We start from the raw sequence: 20,325 nt of genomic DNA on the forward strand, positions 1-20,325 counted from the left end.
TATATATATAATCGTCGAACGGGCGACGCAGTTTTGAGTTTCCGGCCAGTAATGTTCAAATTCGTGGCCTTGTAATTTTGTACCCAATCCAGAAGACATGGGAACTCCAGCATCACGTATTTTCGTGAAGTATTTTTTGATAGTACTAACCCGCATTTGCGTTACAAGGGCGAGAAAACCTCCTAACGATTATTAGCCTGAAGGCAAAGATGCTCTAATTCATAATCCGTCTACCACTGTGGTCGGTGCTATCCGGATACGGAATTTGTATCGACCAGCCATCGCTGGGATTTGAACCCGAGCCAACTCATTGAGAGACGAGTGCTCTATCCCCAGAGTCACCTCGTCTTTGTTTTAAGTTTTGCAATATCTCAAAAAAAAAAAAAAGTTGGTCATTAAAACGTTAAACTTTAGTGTACCTGGAAACCAGTCTTAAGAATTGTCTGTAACAGTAATAAGTTATTTGACATTCGCGTTAAATAATTCTAACATCTATTACAATTATTTTATGAAATTCCTTTTTTTGGTGAAACTTTTCCGTATTTGCATTTTCATTCTATTTTATATTTTTGCTTATGATATTAATATTTGACATTACAAATAAAAAATAAAAATTTTCTGATGTAAAATTGCATGGTATAGATAAAATATGGTTGTTGTTGATGTATGCCTGTTTCAGGCAGAGGAGTGCGGATTGTTCATGTTTTTCAGTGGCGCCATCTATGACAAAGAATTCGATTTCTGCCACACCCATACGTCCCACCCGTTTATAGGGCGGGCGGACCCATTCATACATCCATTCATTCATCAACAGATCGTAATTTTGATCTGAATCAGGGGACAATCGATCTCCAATCCAGTACCCCCAGAGGTTTTGATTGATATGGGAACATAGAGGACTTTGCGACTCGACAGATTTGACGTGCATCATTCACCATTTTACTACACATGAAGTCTTCGGCCGGCGGGGTTCGAACCCACGAATTCTCGGACATGGGCCCAGCGGCCTACCGACCAGGCTATACCGGCCCATAAAATATGGTAGGGTTTTTCATTGTAATTTACCTTATTTACCTGGAAAAGTCAGGGAATTTTTTCTGAAATTGAGTCGGAACCCTGGTGTAATTGTATTAAGTTTTTCAATGTCACAAAAAATGTTCGTCGTTGCATAATTTAACCTTATAAATTCGTTGTTAAATGTGAAATCTTTTATTCATTGTTGCGTATCAACGTTGAATCGGTTGTATCAAATGATGATAATAAAATTGCAACAAAATGAGACACCAATATTTGTGGTTAATTAGTCTCCTCCCCCCTCTTTTTTAAACACGTGATCCATTAAAACTTTATTTTAAATTGACAAAATATTGTTTTATTGTTGAACAAAATGAAATTAAGCAATTTTCATGGGGTTTATCATTTAATTTTGCGTTTAAAAGATTGTCCGTCATTAAATGTTTAAATTTAATTTGAAATATTTTATAAATTGTTAGTTTGAGGTTATACTTTCGCATCTGTACCCTATTACTAAGAGTTCTAAGATTTATTATCTGCTTTAAAAATCATAATTTATATTTTAGACATTTTCAAAATGTCTTATTCGGTTTTTGTTTTCTCAATAGTTTTGATTTATTATAATCATTTACGTTTGCTTTTTTCTTTTATTATTAAAGAATTTCTTACTAGGCAGGCGCACGTGCATAAATAAGTAAGTTTTTTTTTATAATTGGAATGTCTTATATCACGCTGATTTAATATCTCGATAAAGGTTATTCACTTTTAAATCATGTCATTTTCACACTTCAGGACTCTCAATTAATTTGATAATTTGGATTGAAGACGATACGAGTCGAAGATATTAATAATGAAAAAAAAGTAGAAGCAAATTCCAACTTAATTGAAATAACTTTTGGTTGTTGTTCTTTTTTGTATGAATTTTTTTTTAATTGTCCAAAAAAAAAAAAACTACTTTATTTTATATTTTGTATTTTATGATTTGCTATTTATGACTTAAAAAGTAGGCAACGGCTAGACAGCAGTCGGTTTGAGCCTGGAAATTCTTCATATAATTCTAAAAATGAAATTTATATTAATATTTTTTCACGGCTGAATACGTGTTGCAAAATGATTTTTTAAATGCGTCATTGACAATCTTGAGTTATTTATCAAACACAATGTCTATCGATAAATTAAAAAAATATATTTAATATTTATCTTAAATTGTCTGCAAGTTTTAAAATTAAAATAACTCATAAAAAATACTTATAAATACTTCCCTTAGTCGAATCTACTTTGTTTCATCCAAAAAAATTTTTGAAAAGGATTGAAAAATCCNGCTGCAAAAATATACATAAAATACCGATTTTTCTATATATTGAATTATTTTTTATCTCTCACAGAACCTTCTATGGGCCGAAACGAATGTTGCCCCCTAAAATTATTCCTCATGAGGCATACATCACACTAGTTTATTTCAAAATTGGCGAGTCACACTTCCCTAGTTTCCCTTGTTAGTAAAAAAATTGGATTTTAAAAATCAAATCAATTTTGATAATAGGCTAAATGAAGTTCTTCAATCTAATAATAATTGATTATCTAATAATTAATTATCGAATAATAGTCTGATGAATTTCTTTTTCTAAGTTAATTCCAAAAATATTTCAACAAAACACTTTTAGAAAAAAATGGTACTATGAAGGAATAAAAAATACTTATAAATACTTTTCTTAGTCGAATCTGCTTTGTTTCATCCGAAGAAAGAAAAACCTACTTGTTTTAAATTCTCCGGAAGTCCATGGAAAAAAAATCTTCGCCAAACTGCAATAGTTGATGAGCGAGAGTTTGATGGAAACCCTGACCTTCAACTCCTCCACCTCTCCACCACCTTTTAAGACCTTGGCGAGTTTAAGAATTTGCGCAGCCAAAGCGGCGATTGGAGCATTTATGAGTATCGTAAGGCCCTCAAGCCTTATATCATGTCACCACAGGATGAGCGCAGTTAATCTGTCAGACTTCTGGACTAGCTGCTCAAAAAAATAATAATAAAAAAAATTGGATTGATTTTACTGTCTGATAGGAAAGAAATAAAAATTTCAGTACAGTAAAATTTTTAACCTCTGTTTTTTTTTAAATATATATATATAACAAATTTATGCTGATTTTGCAGACACAATAAATTTACTGTTATATTATCTATTGCTTAATTATTTTTCGTTTTTAGTTGTGATTTCCAAACTTGTAATTATTTTGTTGCGAATTCATAATTTTTTTTTGTTGACTTATTAAATATACTTTTAGGGCAATTAATTATTTTCGTTGTTGTTCATAATTTATAATTGTTTATAATTTCGTTTTATTAAGTGAATTTTTTTTAAAGTGCGGTTAAGATTGTTCATTATGACAAGTACACCTGAAAGGATATGAAAGTATCATTAACCTATACATACAGTAACCAGGGGTCTGTTTAGAGGAAATTTGGGTCCTTTAACGGAACCTTCACAAAATATCTTTTCATAAAAACGGACCCTTCACAAAATGATTTTTCTTTTAATTGGACTCTTCACAAATTTTGTTTATCTTCATTATTGTTTTGTTAATCGAATAAACCCTTCCCAGGGCAGAAAACAAGAAAGATGGATGTAAACGAATTAAGTTTTGTCTTCGGCAGACGATTCATCCATTATTCGTCCGAAATGAATATTCTGCGTTCAGCAGTATAGGCTAAATATCAAATGTTGCATCTCTAATTTAGAAGCAGCAATTGCTGTTTATTTTTGAAAATTTAATTTTTTTATTATAATTTTACAGTGCCGAGCATAATCTTGTATCTATTTACAATTTAAAAAGTCCTTGAAAAAGTTTTTTGCAATAACCGGACCCTATTTGCACAAATTCATAAAAGCGGACCCTGGTTGAAAGAATGTGAGTAATTTTTTCACAATTTCACGAAAAACGGACCTTTCACAAAATGTCTGGACAGACCCCTGGTAACATATATGTGCTTAAATGAAAATATAGATAATACAGATAAAAAATTGGTAAGTAGTAAAATTAATCAATAAATTCGTTGAAGAGTTACGGTAGCTACTCAAATTACCCAAACACTTACAATAATTAGTAGTGGTGTATCTTATGTATTCATAATATAATGATTTAGTATCCAAATATCTGGCATTAGTATACATACATTGGCTGAGCAGTGGTAGCCCAGGGGATAGAGTGTTCGCCTCCAAACGAGGTGCCCCGGGTTCAAATCCAAGGGATGGCTGGTCGATACGAATTCCGCTTTCGGCTAGCACCGACCACAGTCCTGATGTAAAATATCCTTAGTGGTTGACGGATCATGGGTTAGAGTCCCTTTGTCTCTAGGCAAACCGTGGAAGGTTTTCGGGGATTTCCTCTTCTTGTAACGCAAATGTGAGTTAGTTCCATCTTAAAAAAGTTCTAAACGAGGGCAATTTTCTCCCAGTACTTGAACCCGGTGTTCCCTTGTCTTCTGGGTTGGGTTCAAATTACAAGGTTGCGAAGTTGAACATATATCTGTCTTTTTCAGTTAAATCTGCGGCTATTTTATTGAAAATTTTTAAAATATATATCGCTTGCCTCGCAGCAATGACCCGGGTTCGAACAGCTGGTCGATACTAATTCTGCTTCTGGCTCGCTCCGACCACAGTGTTGACGTTGATTCCCAAAGGTAAATGGATGATAGTTTAAAATCCTCCTGCAGTCGGGCTAAGCGTGAGAGTTTTCCGTAGTTTTTTCTCTCCACATTATGCAAATGTAGGTTAGTTCCATCAAAAAGTTCTCCACGTAGGATAGTCTCACTGCTTGATCCAGGAGGTCCCTTCTTGTCTTCTGGGTTGAATTCAGAATTACAAGGCTTCGGAATTGAACATTGATAGACCTAATCTCAAAACCATCTCGGCTGTTCAACGATGGTTATAAAATAAAATAAAATACATACATACCTCAAAACTATTTTTTTGTAGCATAATTTTTTGATATCTCGTTTCCACCTTAAGCATTGTTTTAACAATGCCCATCTTTTGCATTATCATCGTAATGCTACATCAAAACTAGCTCTTGCATCCTGAAAAAAAAAGAAGAAAAAAAAAACAAACAATTATCGATACATATTAAGATGAGCAAAGCGGATATTATAGGAAAGGAATCAAAAGGTGAACTTTCATTTCGTTCAATACACTGCATCTGCCCCTGTGTCTTAAAATATGTAATACACGTCCTCTCTCTTTCTGCAATTACACTTAAAAAGAAACCCTTAAGAATTGTCACGGTGAAAACGCATCCATTATAAAGCGTCAAAAACTACTTATTCTGCCATTCATTTTACCCTCCTTTCAGCCCGTGACAACCCCTCTATCGTTTTTTTTTTTTTATATTCTAAAATATATATTTTTTATCAGTGGTTTCTACCATTATAGAAATATTCTAGAAAAAATATCGAAACCTGTTATAATTGCAGTGAATTTCAAAGAAACGTTTAAAAAAACCCGTATCGGTCTAATTGGAAATTTATATAAATTGTTTTTTTATTTTTTATTTTCAATTACTTACAACATAAGATGCGTTGTTGATAACTTATTCTTAACATTGGAATTATTGTTGTCTTATTTAATACATATCATTTCTGCTTGCAATCAAATTTGGTTAAGAACACACTTTGAAAACGATAGAATATATTTGTTATAATTATTTATGGCTGACAATTTTCGTTTTTAAGTATTTTAAAAAAAAACAAACAAAGAAACGTTTTAAAAGAGTATTTTGTCTAACTGAAATTCTATAGAAAACGATTTTTTTTCAATTACTTTTAGATGCTTTGTTCATAATTGGGTATAATATGAAAAAAACACAACTACTTCGATTTAGTAGGAACAACATATGACGCAATGTTAAACGAATGGAATTTAGTTGTTGTTTATTTAGTTATTGTTATTAGTAGTTGTTATTTGTTTTAGTTGTTGTTTATTTAGTTGTATTTAGTTTCAATAACTTTTCTTTATAATGCAATAAAATCTGGCGAGCAGCTATTTAAATGATCGAACACTTCGTTTGTTTATTTGTGGCTTGAAGTTAGGCTCGCAGAAAATGCCGTTCATGGGTTAAATTTAGTAGGAACAACACAACCTGTGACGTAGGCTATATTATACCCAATTCTTAACATTAGAGTTAGTCTTATCTTAATCTTTCTGTTTCTTTATAATTTCCGTTTGGTATTGATTTTGGTTGTATTGACCTTCAAAAGTGCTAGAATATATTTGTTATTATTAAAGTTTATGGCTGACGATTTTTGTTTATAATATGTTTTTAAAAAAAGGCCTATTTTAAATGAGCATTTGTCTCATTGGAAATTGACAGAAAACGATTTTTTTCGATTTTTTTTTACATGCTTTGTTGATAACTTATTCTTAACGTAGGAAATATTCTTGTCCCAATTTAATTCATATCATTTCTATTTGGTATTGAGTTTTCCTGTAGATTACTGGATTTTGCCTGTTTCTCCTAGTCTACTAGTTTTATTAAAATTGTCCTGGTAATTGTACATTTTAGAAAATTGCCTAAATTTGAGTCCTGAAAAAATCTCTATTGAAATAGCATTTTTGTACGGAATATTGCTTGTTTGAATATTTAAATACGTATTTCTAATACATAATGAAGCTAGTCTCATTTGTAGATATCCGTTTAAAACTTTTTTTGTTCTAAAATGTCCAGTTTATTTTTTTTTAATTCGGAACTCCCTTTTTAAAGTAAAAAACCTTTAAACTATCTATGATGAATAATATGCTTATTGCTATTCAAAATTATGAGTAAACCCAATACATATCATTTCCAAGTTCATTTAATGTCAATCATAACTGGAAAATATTGCAGTTTTTCTATTTTGATGACTGTAAAATCCTTGACCTAAAATTCTCTATGCGTTAAATAATTACATTATGTAGCAATTTTCATTAAATTTAAATTATTTCGTAAAATCTACTGAAATTATTCCTATCCACTGTGGTCGGTGCGAGCCAGGGGTGGAATTCGTATTGACCAGCCATCGCTGGGATTCGAACCCGGTTCACCCCATCCCTGAGCCATCACACCTCAATTATGAATTATTAGTTGGATCTAAGCATAGTTAGAGAGATAGGTTTCAGAAATCATCACTGGTTTTAAGAAATACTAAGTCGCGGAACACCATTTGAGAAACGCTGGACTAGACAAGAGAGAACACTTTGAGGGGGCAAGAGAAAATTTTGTCAAATAAGTCCTTCTCCCTAAATTACTCTCAACAAGAAATATTCTATGGTGCTTTTCATTAAATTTCATCTCAATCAGATCCTTTTTGCATCGCAGTCACGGGTAAAATTATGAGATTCATGGAGAGAAACCAATGATTATGCCTAGATCTTCTCAGTAGACCCTGCAACGGAGAAACATTTGGTGAAATTTTCTGAAACAGTCGATTATTTGTCAAAATTTCTCTTAAAACATGGTGCGTTGCGTTTTTAAAAAGTGCTTATTTTCAACTTTCGTTTTTTCAAAAGCCCTTAAAGGTTTACATTGGGTGTTATTTTAAATGTGCTTAATTTTCCCTTTTCGAAAATGAAATTTTTTTCTTTACCATGTCATTTTTCACCACGTATTATGTAAAAGCGTGCTTTCCACATTGTTCTAATCAACGTTTTCACAATTCTTTCAACCACAATCTATTTTGGAGTACCGTCCGTCCATAGCGTATGAAAGCGCCAATCATTTTACAGGTTTGGCGAAATACTTGCGAGTCCGCATGTGCGTCTACTGAGCTGGGGTTCGTTGAGATTATTGCACTCTCATGTGGAACGACTTAGCTGCATTTTGCAAGATATTCTCGATTTCAGGCTTCATTTTCCACCCTCTGATATCGAACCGAAAAATCTCTTGGATCATTTTATAATGGCTAATATAATCAAGAAAGGAATTCTTTGTCAGAAACTAGTTGTTTCATAATGATCATGTAAAGCCTTTGAAAATTATTTTGCATTTTGTTAATGTATGTTAGTATGAAGTGGTAAATAAATACATGTACTTGATAACTAAATATTTAATATAACAAAAGTAAATTAGTTAGGAGAAAAACAACAAATATGGAATATAGCGAACAGAGAAGAACGTCTCTTCTCTTCAAACATCAACATCGTACATTACATCTCGTTACCTATATATCGTAATAATCTCGTTACCAGATCGTCATTGTCTTTTCGTTTATTACAATATAGTCTGGTGATCAGTTATCGCCATCTAGCGGCGTTTATGGTTATGTTCAATTCCATGGCCTTAGCATGTATATAGTGCTTAAAAATATTTTTTGAGTTCTTAAAAAGTACTTAAAAGGTGCTAATTTTTTGTTGAGAGATTTGGCTACTCACCATGTAAAAGACATAAGAGTTCTCATATCAGTTTCTACGCAACTGATATGAAAACTTGACGAAATCCTTTAATTTTTTTTATGATAGTTGACAAAATTTTTTAATTTTATGTTTGTAGACGAAATTCTTTGATTTATACCAGATTTTACTCGTAAATATCAGGTATGTTTGAGAAGAAATATTCCCTAAACATTGAGTGTTTTTTTAAGGGCCATTAAAATATTACATAATAAAATTTTTGGCATTTTGGAACTGCTTCCCGCTCTTATCTGCGAAAATAAACAAATTGCAAATCCCATCCTATGCTTACTTGGTGCATGAAAGTCGCAACTCCTTTTTTGGATTGCCTCTCGTTAATTTTGACTTTTACTGTAGTTATCGAAAGATTTTAAGATTAAGTTCAAACAAATGATGTAGTTTTGTAAAAAAAAAAAAAAAAAAAAAAAAAAAANTATCAGTACGAAAAAAAAAAAAAAAAGAAAGAAAGTTACGTTTTAACTTATTTTAAAAAAATTTAGAAACTCCTTGAACTCTACTCTTTCCCCAAATTAAACTTTTATTTTGAATTTGAAATTTATCTTAGTTTAAATTTTTTTTCTTCTTTTTTTTTTTTCTTTTATTTGTTTTTTACATTTAAACAAATGAAAAAAAAAGGACTAGTGTGTGTTTTATCCCCTTATAAGTTGCATGAAAGTAAAACTCTTTTCTTATAAAATTTAAATAATTTCTTTTATGCAAATTTAAACAATTTTCCTGCTATACATAAGAATTAAATTTAGTGTGGAAAATTTGATATCTTAAGTTTAAGTGAAAGCAAGATGCTTTTTGAACTTGTTTTAATTTGAAGTTTTTTTTTTCTTGTTATTCTATTTTTATTTTTTTGACGGAAAAAAATTTATTAAATATGTTTAGCTAAAGGTGGGTACCGTCATATTCAATTTCTAAATCTTAGAAAAACAATTTTTTTTAATTATGCATTTTATATAATTTTTTTATAAAAATTTTAAAAAATTTTCTGCTAAACATAAGAATTAAATTTAGTGTGGAAAATTTGATATCTTAAGTTTAAGTGAAAGCAGGATACTTTTTGAACTTGTTTTAATTTGAAGTTTTTTTTCTTGTTATTCAATTTTTATTTTTTTGACGGAAAATTTTTTTTATTAAATATGTTTAGCTAAAGGTGGGTACCGTCATATTCAATTTATAAATCTTAGAAAAACAATTTTTTTTAATTATACATTTTATATAATTTTTTTATAAAAATTGAAAAAAAATTTCTGCTGCACATAAGAATTAAATTTAGTGTGGAAAATTCGATGTCTTAAGTTTAAGTGCGAAAATAGGATACTTTTTGAACTTGTTTTAATTTGTAGTTTTTTTTTCCTTGTTATTCTATTTTTATTAATTTTTATTTTTTTGAAGGAAAAAAAATAATTAAAATTAATTAAAATTGTTTCGTATTTGGTGGGCACCGTCAAATTCAATTTCAAAATCCCAGGAAAACAACTTTTGTTTTATTTATACATTCTCTATCAAGTTAATTTATCAAAATATGTTCGAATTGAAAATGTTGTTGGCTACATTGTTTCGTGATTCTAAACTACATTGGAGCATATCGAAATACATAATTAAAATATTTGTTTCAATTTGTGGCCGCCCAGGTGAGTTTTGGCGTAAAAACTCATTATCTATATTATCTTTCCAAATTTCTTGTCACGTTTTTTTTTTGTTGGTCTTTAGGAGAGTTAAGGATTTTAAGTATTAAAAACCACTCGTGATTCTTCGCCAATGTACCAGAGGAGGCGTATCATTACCGCAATCGATTTCAAGTTAATAAACGAATTATAAACCTCGGAATGTTTCCAATGAAAAGCATTCTAAATGGGATCGAACGAATTTTGTGTGTGTACATTCGGCATTTCGATCGTTCTTGGCGTAATAGATGATGATGAATTGAGCCATCAGGACTGCCAAACGATTCTTTATCTCCCATTGAATTTCGTTTGAGAAAAAGAAATAATCTCATTCTTTTTAAAGGCACCGGCAAATTAGAATAATTTACAAACAAGTGTTTTGACCTTCAACAGGTCATCATCCTCAACTAAAAAATCTGTTCTCAGTGGTCAAAAATAGATGAGTTAGTTTGTAATTCCGGGAAATCGATTATCTTTTAAATTTCATTTTCATCGCTATCGCCACTTTTCTTGCATTTGATAGTTGCTACGGAGCGATTGATTAAGAAATCGAAGTAGGGTCCTTACTTATTTTCGTATGAAGTAATAAAAACTGTTTGTCGTAAATTCACGATTATCTAACAAGTCCTCGAGGTTAAAACTTATTTTCGTATGAAGTCATAAAAAATGCATGTTGTAAATTCCCGATTATCTAACAAATGAAGATTGAAGCCCTAAAGATTTATAATCTGTAGAGTCAAACGCATTTAATTTTTACGAATCATCTCGTAATTTAATTTTGACCAGTGGCGTAGCTAGCTGAGAACGAAAGAAGGCATCTACCATTCGGGTGTAATCTCAAATTTGCATCATTAAACATTTTCAAAATAAAAATTTTTTGCATTTAAAAATCGCATGTTTAATTTGCTAATCCCAAAATAATTTGCTTTTTAATTTCGTACAACTACATAGAATTTTTTTTAAAAAAAAATCATTTTTAATAAAATGACGTTATTATGTCGTTGGAATTAAAGCCACCATTAAATTAATTTAAAAATACAAACGAGATCGAAAAATATCCTGAATATAATGGACACTAAATTAATGTAACATACAGAAGCTGTTAAATTTTTAACCGAATTGATTGAAATTCGATGAAGTTTTCGAGTTATGTCGCTTTGTAAAATGTAGTTTTAAAGTTAGCATGCTCTTAATTAATGTACAGTGTGCTAAACGAAATCGAACGTCTTAATAACTTTCGATCGAATTTCCACGCACTGAGATTGTTTTTTCATGATATGAGGGACTAACTTTAAAATATGCTAAAACATTTGAGGTGGTGACATTGCGGTAATACATTGTGGTAACTTAACCCAAACACAAAAATCTTCACGTACTTTCAACAGGTAACACTGTAAAAAATTTCAGAAACTAACTTTGACAAGACAAAAATGTTTCCGAAAATCTCAAAGAACATTTAATATCATGTTTCCGAGAAACATTTCTTTGATTTTCAAATGCAGGAAAATGAATCGAATTGAGGCCGATTCAGTTCAGAGTGTAACGTACCTAGCTACGACTATTAAATTCCAATTCACTAGTATTTAAAATTTGCTAGAAGTACCTTTTGATAGATGACTGTTAACATTTTACAACCGTCGTTGAAAAGTCGACCTAAATTTGAGTTTACGTCTCCCAATGATCAACTCCATGGCGTTGCTATTTTAAACCCTATCCAGAAGTCAAGGGGACTCCTGGATCCGTACCCCAGGAAGTATTGATTTGTTGTATGAACTTGGAGGACTTTGTAACACCGACAGATTTAACTTGCACCATTTAATTCACGGGGATCTTTCAGCCGGCAGGATTCGAACTCCAGTTCTTACGAACATGAGTCCAACGCCATACCAATCAGGCTAATTCGGTTGACATAGGCCTGACAGTTGACATTGTCGATTGAGTGACTTGCGAGCGTGGTCTGGACACGCTTTCCTCGACCAACAAGCCTATCTCGAAGCCCACTTCTATTTAAACGCACCTAGTTCGATGGATTGTTCACAATAAACAGTTGACTTGCTATTTGTGACTGCTACATTGCCCTAATCACGCTGTCACTACTCAGTCCCGATCACATGCAACGGGGTCCTGAACACACTCGACTGCCAGTTACAACACATGGGTGACCATGCCCACAACCATCATACTAACACAGCTCTCACTACCAGCACTCAAAACGTGGTGATCTTAATACAGCTCTCCCGGGGCCCCTCGTGAAACAGCAATGAATCAACTTGTGGTACCCATTCTATCACAGATACAATTCTAGTGGGGAAGTAATGTAACGTAGCTACAACTACTACTTTTAAATTCCAATTCACTAGTTATTCTTGACAGATTTGGATTAAGGATATCTGCAATATATGGTTTCAAAAGTTAAGGGAAGGGATCGACCGCTTGGACATATTTCGAAGGATTATAAATCGCTTATCCCTTTTTAAATACATTATTTCAGTCCGAGGAGCTATCTTTTTCGTGAAATTAAATATTTCATAACGCAATTTTTATTATCATCAAAGTGAGCTTGCTAGAAATTAAGAAATCTTAACCTAACAATTCTGCACAATTATTTTTTAAAAAAAAAGCATATTATTGATTAAAAGCATTATTTTATTTGGCAAGGGAGGTATTGAAGAACAGTATTAACAAATATTTTAATAATTCTAAAAAGATATTTCTAAGGATTATAAATCACCATTATAACTAGATTTGTATTTATTTACTTCGAGGAGCTTATCTAACTTATTCTAAAATAAAATATTATTGACGAAAAGCATCATTTCATATAGTGAAAACAGTATAAATATTTTTTTTTATTTTACGAGCATATTTCCATGAATTATGAAAGCATATTATTGACAAAAAGTGTTATTCCATTTCGCGAAAGAACTTTCTGAATAAGTGGGAAAAAAAAATGTTTAATAATTTATAAACTTATTTCCGATTTTTTATTTTTATTTTACAAAATAATTTTCAAATTTTTTTTACGAACATATTTCCAAGGATTATAAATCACTCGTCTATTGTAAATAGATTTATATTTATTCACTCCGAGAAGCTTATCTTTCGTGAAATTAAATCGTGAAAATAATGCTAACTTTCACGTAAGTGGTGTTACCTATCGCCACTGCATTATACCCGATAACATCCTCGCGAATATCAAATTACTTCGCCAATAATTAGTCACGAACTCAAATGAGTCATATCGCAATATGTAGTTCAATGTTGAGTCTATTAGACTCAACATTGAACTACATACTTTGGCGTGGTTACTACAAGGAGAATCTAGTTNCGTTTAAACCAGTCATCGCTGGGATTCAAACCCGATTTCACGTCCACTTCTATTTATACCTGCCTAGTTCGATGGATTGTTCACAGTAAACAGTTGACTTGGTATTTGTAACTGCTACATTGTCCCCCTCACACTGTTGCTACTCAGTCCCGATCACACACAACGAGGACCTCAACACACACACATTCGACTGCAAATTACAACACATGGGCGACCACGCCCACAGCCACGATACTAATATAACTCTCACTACCAGCACTCAAAGCCCGGTGATCTTAATACAGCTCTCCCTGCCTCTCGCAAAACAGCAATGAATCAACTAGTGGTATCCAATCATCGAATTCTATCACAGATAAAATTCTGGTGGAGGAGTAATGCAACGTAGCTACACAGCTTTTGAATTGCAATTCACTAGTTATTCTTGACAGATTTGGATTAAGGAGTATGGTTTCAATAATAAAGACCGGAGAGCGATCGACTGTTTGGACATATTTCAAAAGATCATAAATCATTTTAAATATATTAATTCAGTCCGAGGAGTTATCTCTTTTGTGAAATTAAAATATTTCATAACGCAATTTTTAACTTTATGAAATATTTTATTTTCAAGTGAGCTTGCTAAAATAAAGGTAACCGAAAAATTCTGCACTAATAAAAAAAAGCATTATTTTATTTGGCGAGAGAGGTATTAAAAAAAGTATTTGTAGTGTATCTACCACTACAAAAATATAATTCCAATTCACTAGTATATAACACATGTTGACTCGATTATATGGTCAGGTACCTTTTCAGAGGTGAAGGTTGACATTGTCGATAACTACTCACTATCCCCACATTGGTGACCCGGACGTGTTCTGAACACATCTATCTTGAGAGTAACACCCACTTCGATCAGAACAAGCCTATTTTGCTGGATGGACTACTTATAACCGAGTTAACATTTCTAATATACTAGTAAATTGTAATAATATTTTTGTAGTGGTAGATACACTACAGTAGTATTATCAAATATTTTAATAATTCTAAAAAGATATTTTTAAGGATTATAAATCACCAGTCTATTATAACTAGATTTGTATTTATTTACTTCGAGGAGCTTATCTTTCATAAAATTAAATTGTAAAAACTATGGATTTTCAACTTATAGTAATTTTGCTCCATTGCTGTCAGCTTAGACGGCTGCTAGAGATGAACAAAACCTAACAGTTGTAATATTATCTCACGACAGTCATTAAAATAGAATATTATTAATGAAAACCATTATTTAATTTTGTGAAAACAGTTTTAATTTTTATTTTACGAACATATTTCCAAGAATTATGAAAGCATATTATTGACAAAAAATGTTTATTCCATTTGGCGAAAGAACTTTCTGAATTTAGTGTAAGTGGAAAAAACTTTTTTTTAATTATTTATAAACTTATTTCCACTTTTTATTTTTATTTTACAAAATAATTTTCAAATTTTTTTTACGAGCATATTTCCAAGGATTATAAATCACTCGTCTATTGTAAATAGATTTATATTTATTCACTCCGAGAAGCTTATCTTTCGTGAAATTAAATCGTGAAAATAATGCTAACTTTCACGTAAGTGGTGTTACCTATCGCCACTGCATTATACCCGATAACATCCTCGCGAATATCAAATTACTTCGCCAATAATTAGTCACGAACTCAAATGAGTCATATCGCAATATGTAGTTCAATGTTGAGTCTATTAGACTCAACATTGAACTACATACTTTGGCGTGGTTACTACAAGGAGAATCTAGTTGGCTTCTTTTTTTTTTTACTCGATGCAAGTTTTTTTTAATGATCTAGCTGGGTAGACCTCAAGAACAGCATTATCTCAATAACGTAATTGCTTCCTCGTTTAGAAATCATAAAAAAAAAATCTTTCCATCTAACTTTTGATGAAGGAATAAAAACAAAAATTGACCTATGGGGGAGTTCACGCAAGGTTTTCAAACTCGAAACGCGATGATTTCAAGAAAAAGCAAATGACAGAATTTTAATCCCCAAAACTCTTCTATCATAAAAAAAGCTTTTTATCGAAGGTATTCATAGTTAGTGAAAATTCCGGTTGAGATGTAGGTTGTTGAGTTGGAACCGCCATGAATGATTAATTGATTTCAACCCAGGAAGCTATTTAAAAATCTATTTACTTTATGAAAACAACTGGGTTGATTGGTTTGATTAGAAGAAAATTGGTTATTCGATTTAGATTAATAATTTTAAAGAAGGGTTTAAAGATTTTAATTTATTCTCTTTTTTAGGAACTTTATAAAGATTGAGTATAACTATTGTGTGTGTTTATATAGAAAGTTAATGATATGCCACTTAACTTAACAATAATGAAAAGTTTTTTTCTTTGATAGAAATCGTATATTATTTAAGGTTGCGTTATTATTTTTGCTATGTAAAAATGGAGATCGTGCAGACGATATTGAAATAAGCCTTATTTTCTTCCTGCTCTTGAAATTGATGCATTCTTCTTTTAGGCTTAATATATCGTATTTTCGCTCATTTTCATACGTTAATTTTTATGTTGTAGTGTAAATAAATTAAATATTTTATTTAAGTATTTTTTTTTACTGAAATGCTTTGGAAATGTAACCATGAAAAATTATTATTATAATTATTTTTACGAAAAGTTTTATTTTAATTTATTTTAAATTTAAAAAAGAAATCGCTTTATTAAATTTATGAATTATTTAGAACTTCCCAGCTGTAATGTGCGAGGTTGCAAACAAAACTTACAAATATTAAGCTCTCACTGTTTCACTCTTTAAAATAAACGTTACAAAATAAAATATTTAAACCAATAATTAAGATAGTTTATGCATTTCCTCTAAAATTATTTTTAACCCTAGATTGCCTAAGGAAGTCATTTTGACTGCTTTTAATTTCAATTAGAAAAACAATGATGTATATAATGACACAATTTCTTAGAATTTCGTTTCTTTTTGTACAATATATAATTTGTTTTATTGTTAATATTTACTAATAACTTGTTATATAACTGTAAATAATATTAAAAATTTTAAAAATTAATTTTAAACAAATTTATCTACTCATTCACAATCCTGTCATTTTGACTGCTTTCGGGCAATATAGGTATATACTAATTTTCCGTCTTTCTAGTGTTAAAGCTCCTTTATTTGTTTTATGTATCTAAATATCATGTATCTGAAAACCACATAAGAGAAAACAACTACTAGTAAATGCAAGTGTAAACGAAAGCTTGACTTGAATGTTAGCTGGAAAACAATTTGCTCCCTTAAAGATAAATTGATTGATTTTCAATTGACCATTAATATTTTTAGTCAGTTTAACAATTGATTGGTTGTTGAAACGTGGCATTTGTTTACATTAGCAACTGTTTTTTCAATTTTAATTCGAGTAAGCCAAGCCTGTCTAGTATCAATTCTCGTAAATTACACATTCTATATTCCTTCACAGAGATTTTGATTCTTTCACTATATATTGGTTACTTAACACGAACACAGGCACGAAGACATGTAGAACATAAACAAACTAATTATGCATCGAAGTTGCCAGGTACACAAAACAAAAATATATCACGGTTACAGTGAAATACATAAATGAATAATAAATCTAAGTTAGTAAGTAAAAGACGTTGAACGAGGAAAATTATATTTTAACAAATTCGATGTACCACGTTGTATTTGTTTAGCTTCCCATTAATTAACATTTTGACTTATATGGAGAACTTAAGTCGACTTTAGCATGCCTTCTTGTTTATAAATGATCAGCTGGTGTTGAGGTCATAGGTCACGTGCCTGTGTATCAGTGATCGTCTTCTCGAGTTGTAAGAACCCAATTATTAAATATCTGTTTCATAGATTATTTACCTCCATGATGGAACATTGAAAGAAAAACAAATCGATCAAAGTATGACGAAAACAATTGGATATTATGTGGTACATTTTAAAATTCCCCGAAATGAAAGAAATTTCTTTTGAGCTATTTTTTAAAATTAAAATTCAGATAATGTCAGTGCTAAGAAAGTGGTTTTATTAATAGATATTCTAAATCACATTTTCTTAATAATTATATCACTAACGAAGGCATAGACAAAAGGGAAAATAAAAATTTTTTGTAGAGAAAGTATTATTCGACCGAGTGTTCCAAAAACTTAAGGTTACATCCGGTTCTTATATGAACTATAACACCTGACTAACTCTTTTTAATTCAATTTTACGTTCTTTAAAAAAATTTATAGGTTTCTACATTATCCAAATTAAGGGCTTTTCCCCTTGGAAAAGAAAGTTAATGGCTTTTTGGCGAAGAACTCTTTAATTTTTGTGACTTGGAAAAATTAAAATTAGTAAATACAATGCAAATATTTAATGTTAAGCCTTGAATAAAATGTAGTTAAATTAAACATTCAAAACGCAGTATTATTTATTAAAAATACATATTGTAGAAAATATTTTATTTATAGATTTTTAAATCTATGTAAAAGATACATGTTCCGCTTCAGGGCTAAAGAAGGAATTTCGGGGCTCGTGTATCCGTAATTACCTGATTAATACTAGCACCTAATAGTTTTATGTTTATCATCCACCAGTTTAGTCTGGGCTAGCTTTTTATTCTTGCCTCAATACTTATTGGAAAAAATTGTAACCATGTATTTTTATTTATTTATTTTTTATATTTTTATTTTGTTTTGATTCGAACTAAGACTCTGAATTGGAGCTATATTAATGCTTATATACAGTTTCTTGCATAGAATTACATTTCAAATCTTTTATGTAGCATATTTTTAATACAATGTTCAACATAGTTCTAGGTGTGTTTTATGCCTATTTTAAATAAATTGTAAATTGCATTAGAATACCAATAAAAACTATTTACTTATTTATTTTTATACTTTTAGGTCACCATTAAAATCTTGGATATGAATGATAGCCCACCCGTATTCGACAACAATCCCTATCGAGTTAGCCTATCAGAGAATGCCATAGCTGGTCATAACATCATTACAGTCTCAGCAACAGACCCAGACACTGAAGGTAGCCTTACATACATTCTTGTAAATGAAGATGAAACTTTTCGTCTTGATCCACTGACAGGAGATTTGTATTTGAATGAACCATTGGACAGAGAGATTAAAGATTTGCATGAAGTTAGGATCAAAGCTGATGATGGAGTTCAGTTTACAGAAACTACTGTCATCATTGAGGTAAGTTTTTCTTACAGTTGCCTGTAATGGTTGAATGATTTAATCAATGAAAAACCAACAGTGCGGACGTAAAATATCCTTAGTGATGGACGGATGATGGGTTGGAATCCCCTTGCCGTTGAGTAAGGAGTGGAAGTTTACGCGGTTTTCCTCTGCATTTAGTGTGACTGCGGGTTAGTTCCATGAAAAAGTCCTCCACGAAGACTAGTTTGCTTCATGCTTGATCTAGGAGTTTCTTCGTCTTCTAGGTTGGGCTCAAAATTCTAAGGCAATGCGTTAACATTGATAGTTGTAAACTCTGAATCGGGTTTTCTGTTCAAAACAACATAAAACTAGTGAATGAAAAATCAAATGTAGTGGTTCTGTTTATGCGTCTTAACGCGGAAAAGTCATAAAAAATACTGAAAAGACAGAAGAAAAAAAAGAGTTAGTTATCCTTGGTAACTAATAATTTTCCATCTCTGGAAAAAATAGGGCTAGAGCAGATTTTAGTAAGTAAAATTAAACTTAAAAAATATGAAATAAAATAATTTTTGCTAATGGAAAAAAAAACTGAGCAAAAAAGATAAATACTAATACAAGAAAAAGAATATATGAGGACAAATTTAAAACAATTACAGTGATTTCATTTCAGACTGCGGTCACTGAAGAATATTAAGTCAGACTGCTGTCCCTAAATGGGAGATTTATGTTATTTTAAACAGGGACTTGCTTTTAATAAAAGAAGACTTGGATTTCTGACTGTCCTGGGTCCTAAGGATCCGTAGTTTCCAATGTCTAGCAGAACCACTACAAATATCTTGGAAATTTAGAATTTAGTTGAAATTGGATTTTCATTCACTTGTTGTAGTCAATTTGTTTTAAAGCGATATTATATATGAATTGTTCTATAAACAAGAACCTTCCTCAGTGTTTATAGAACTGAAACTAACTATAGTATGTCAATTTATACGTAGCTTAGCTACCTCTACAATTATCCACTTCCAATTCACTAGTATGTAAGACATGTTAACTCAATTTTACCTGGATGTACCTTTAGATAGTTGACAGTTGACATAGTTGGTAGTCGAACCCAACATAACCTTCATGTTTACTTTATATATGTTGTTTTTTGCTTTAGTCTACATAACACAAAATATTACCCTTTCTTTAGTTGTATTTCCTTTTAATATGATTTCAATTTTTCTGTCTATTTATTTGCAATTATAAAAAGTTAACCTTAAAAATGTTCTTAAAACCTGAAAATTTCAGTGTTTTCAAATACAACTTGACGAGTTTGTCTTCATTTATTTTCTTTAAATGGATTTTTTTAATTAATGATATTCTTCTAGATCATTGATTCAAATGACAACTCTCCAACATTCTCCTCCCCTGTCTACTCCTTTGATGTGCCCGAAGGAACTGAAAGAGGAGCTGAAGTAGGTCTTGTGTCCGCCATGGATGTTGATGTCGGTGTGAACAAGCAAATCAGCTATTCTGTTCTCAGCGATTCTGGAAATAATGTTTTTTCACTTAATCCTCAAACCGGAGTATTCACTCTGACATCGCATTTGGATTACGAACAGGTATATTTTTGACATTTCAAACTCTTCTCAATAGAGGCTCCATTTAACCTAATTTTATAGGAGTTTCTTTTAATAAAATGTCTCATCAAGAAAAATAATTAAACTAACCCTTG

General features: G+C 31.1%; 1 protein-coding gene across 1 annotated transcript in view; it reads left to right on the forward strand.

The window, feature by feature from the left end:
• The window catches only part of LOC107443710 (cadherin-related tumor suppressor fat), a 148,151-nt gene that overhangs the window by 97,198 nt on the left and 30,628 nt on the right, over nt 1-20,325 (forward strand). Inside the window, exons 2-3 of the mRNA XM_043042227.2 lie at nt 18,342-18,647; nt 19,979-20,212. Of these exons, the coding sequence (XP_042898161.1) occupies nt 18,342-18,647; nt 19,979-20,212 (540 nt within the window). The remainder of the gene's footprint in view (nt 1-18,341; nt 18,648-19,978; nt 20,213-20,325) is intronic.

This window comes from Parasteatoda tepidariorum, chromosome 9 (assembly GCF_043381705.1).
Source record: "Parasteatoda tepidariorum isolate YZ-2023 chromosome 9, CAS_Ptep_4.0, whole genome shotgun sequence".
Classification (NCBI taxonomy): Eukaryota; Metazoa; Arthropoda; class Arachnida; order Araneae; family Theridiidae; genus Parasteatoda; species Parasteatoda tepidariorum.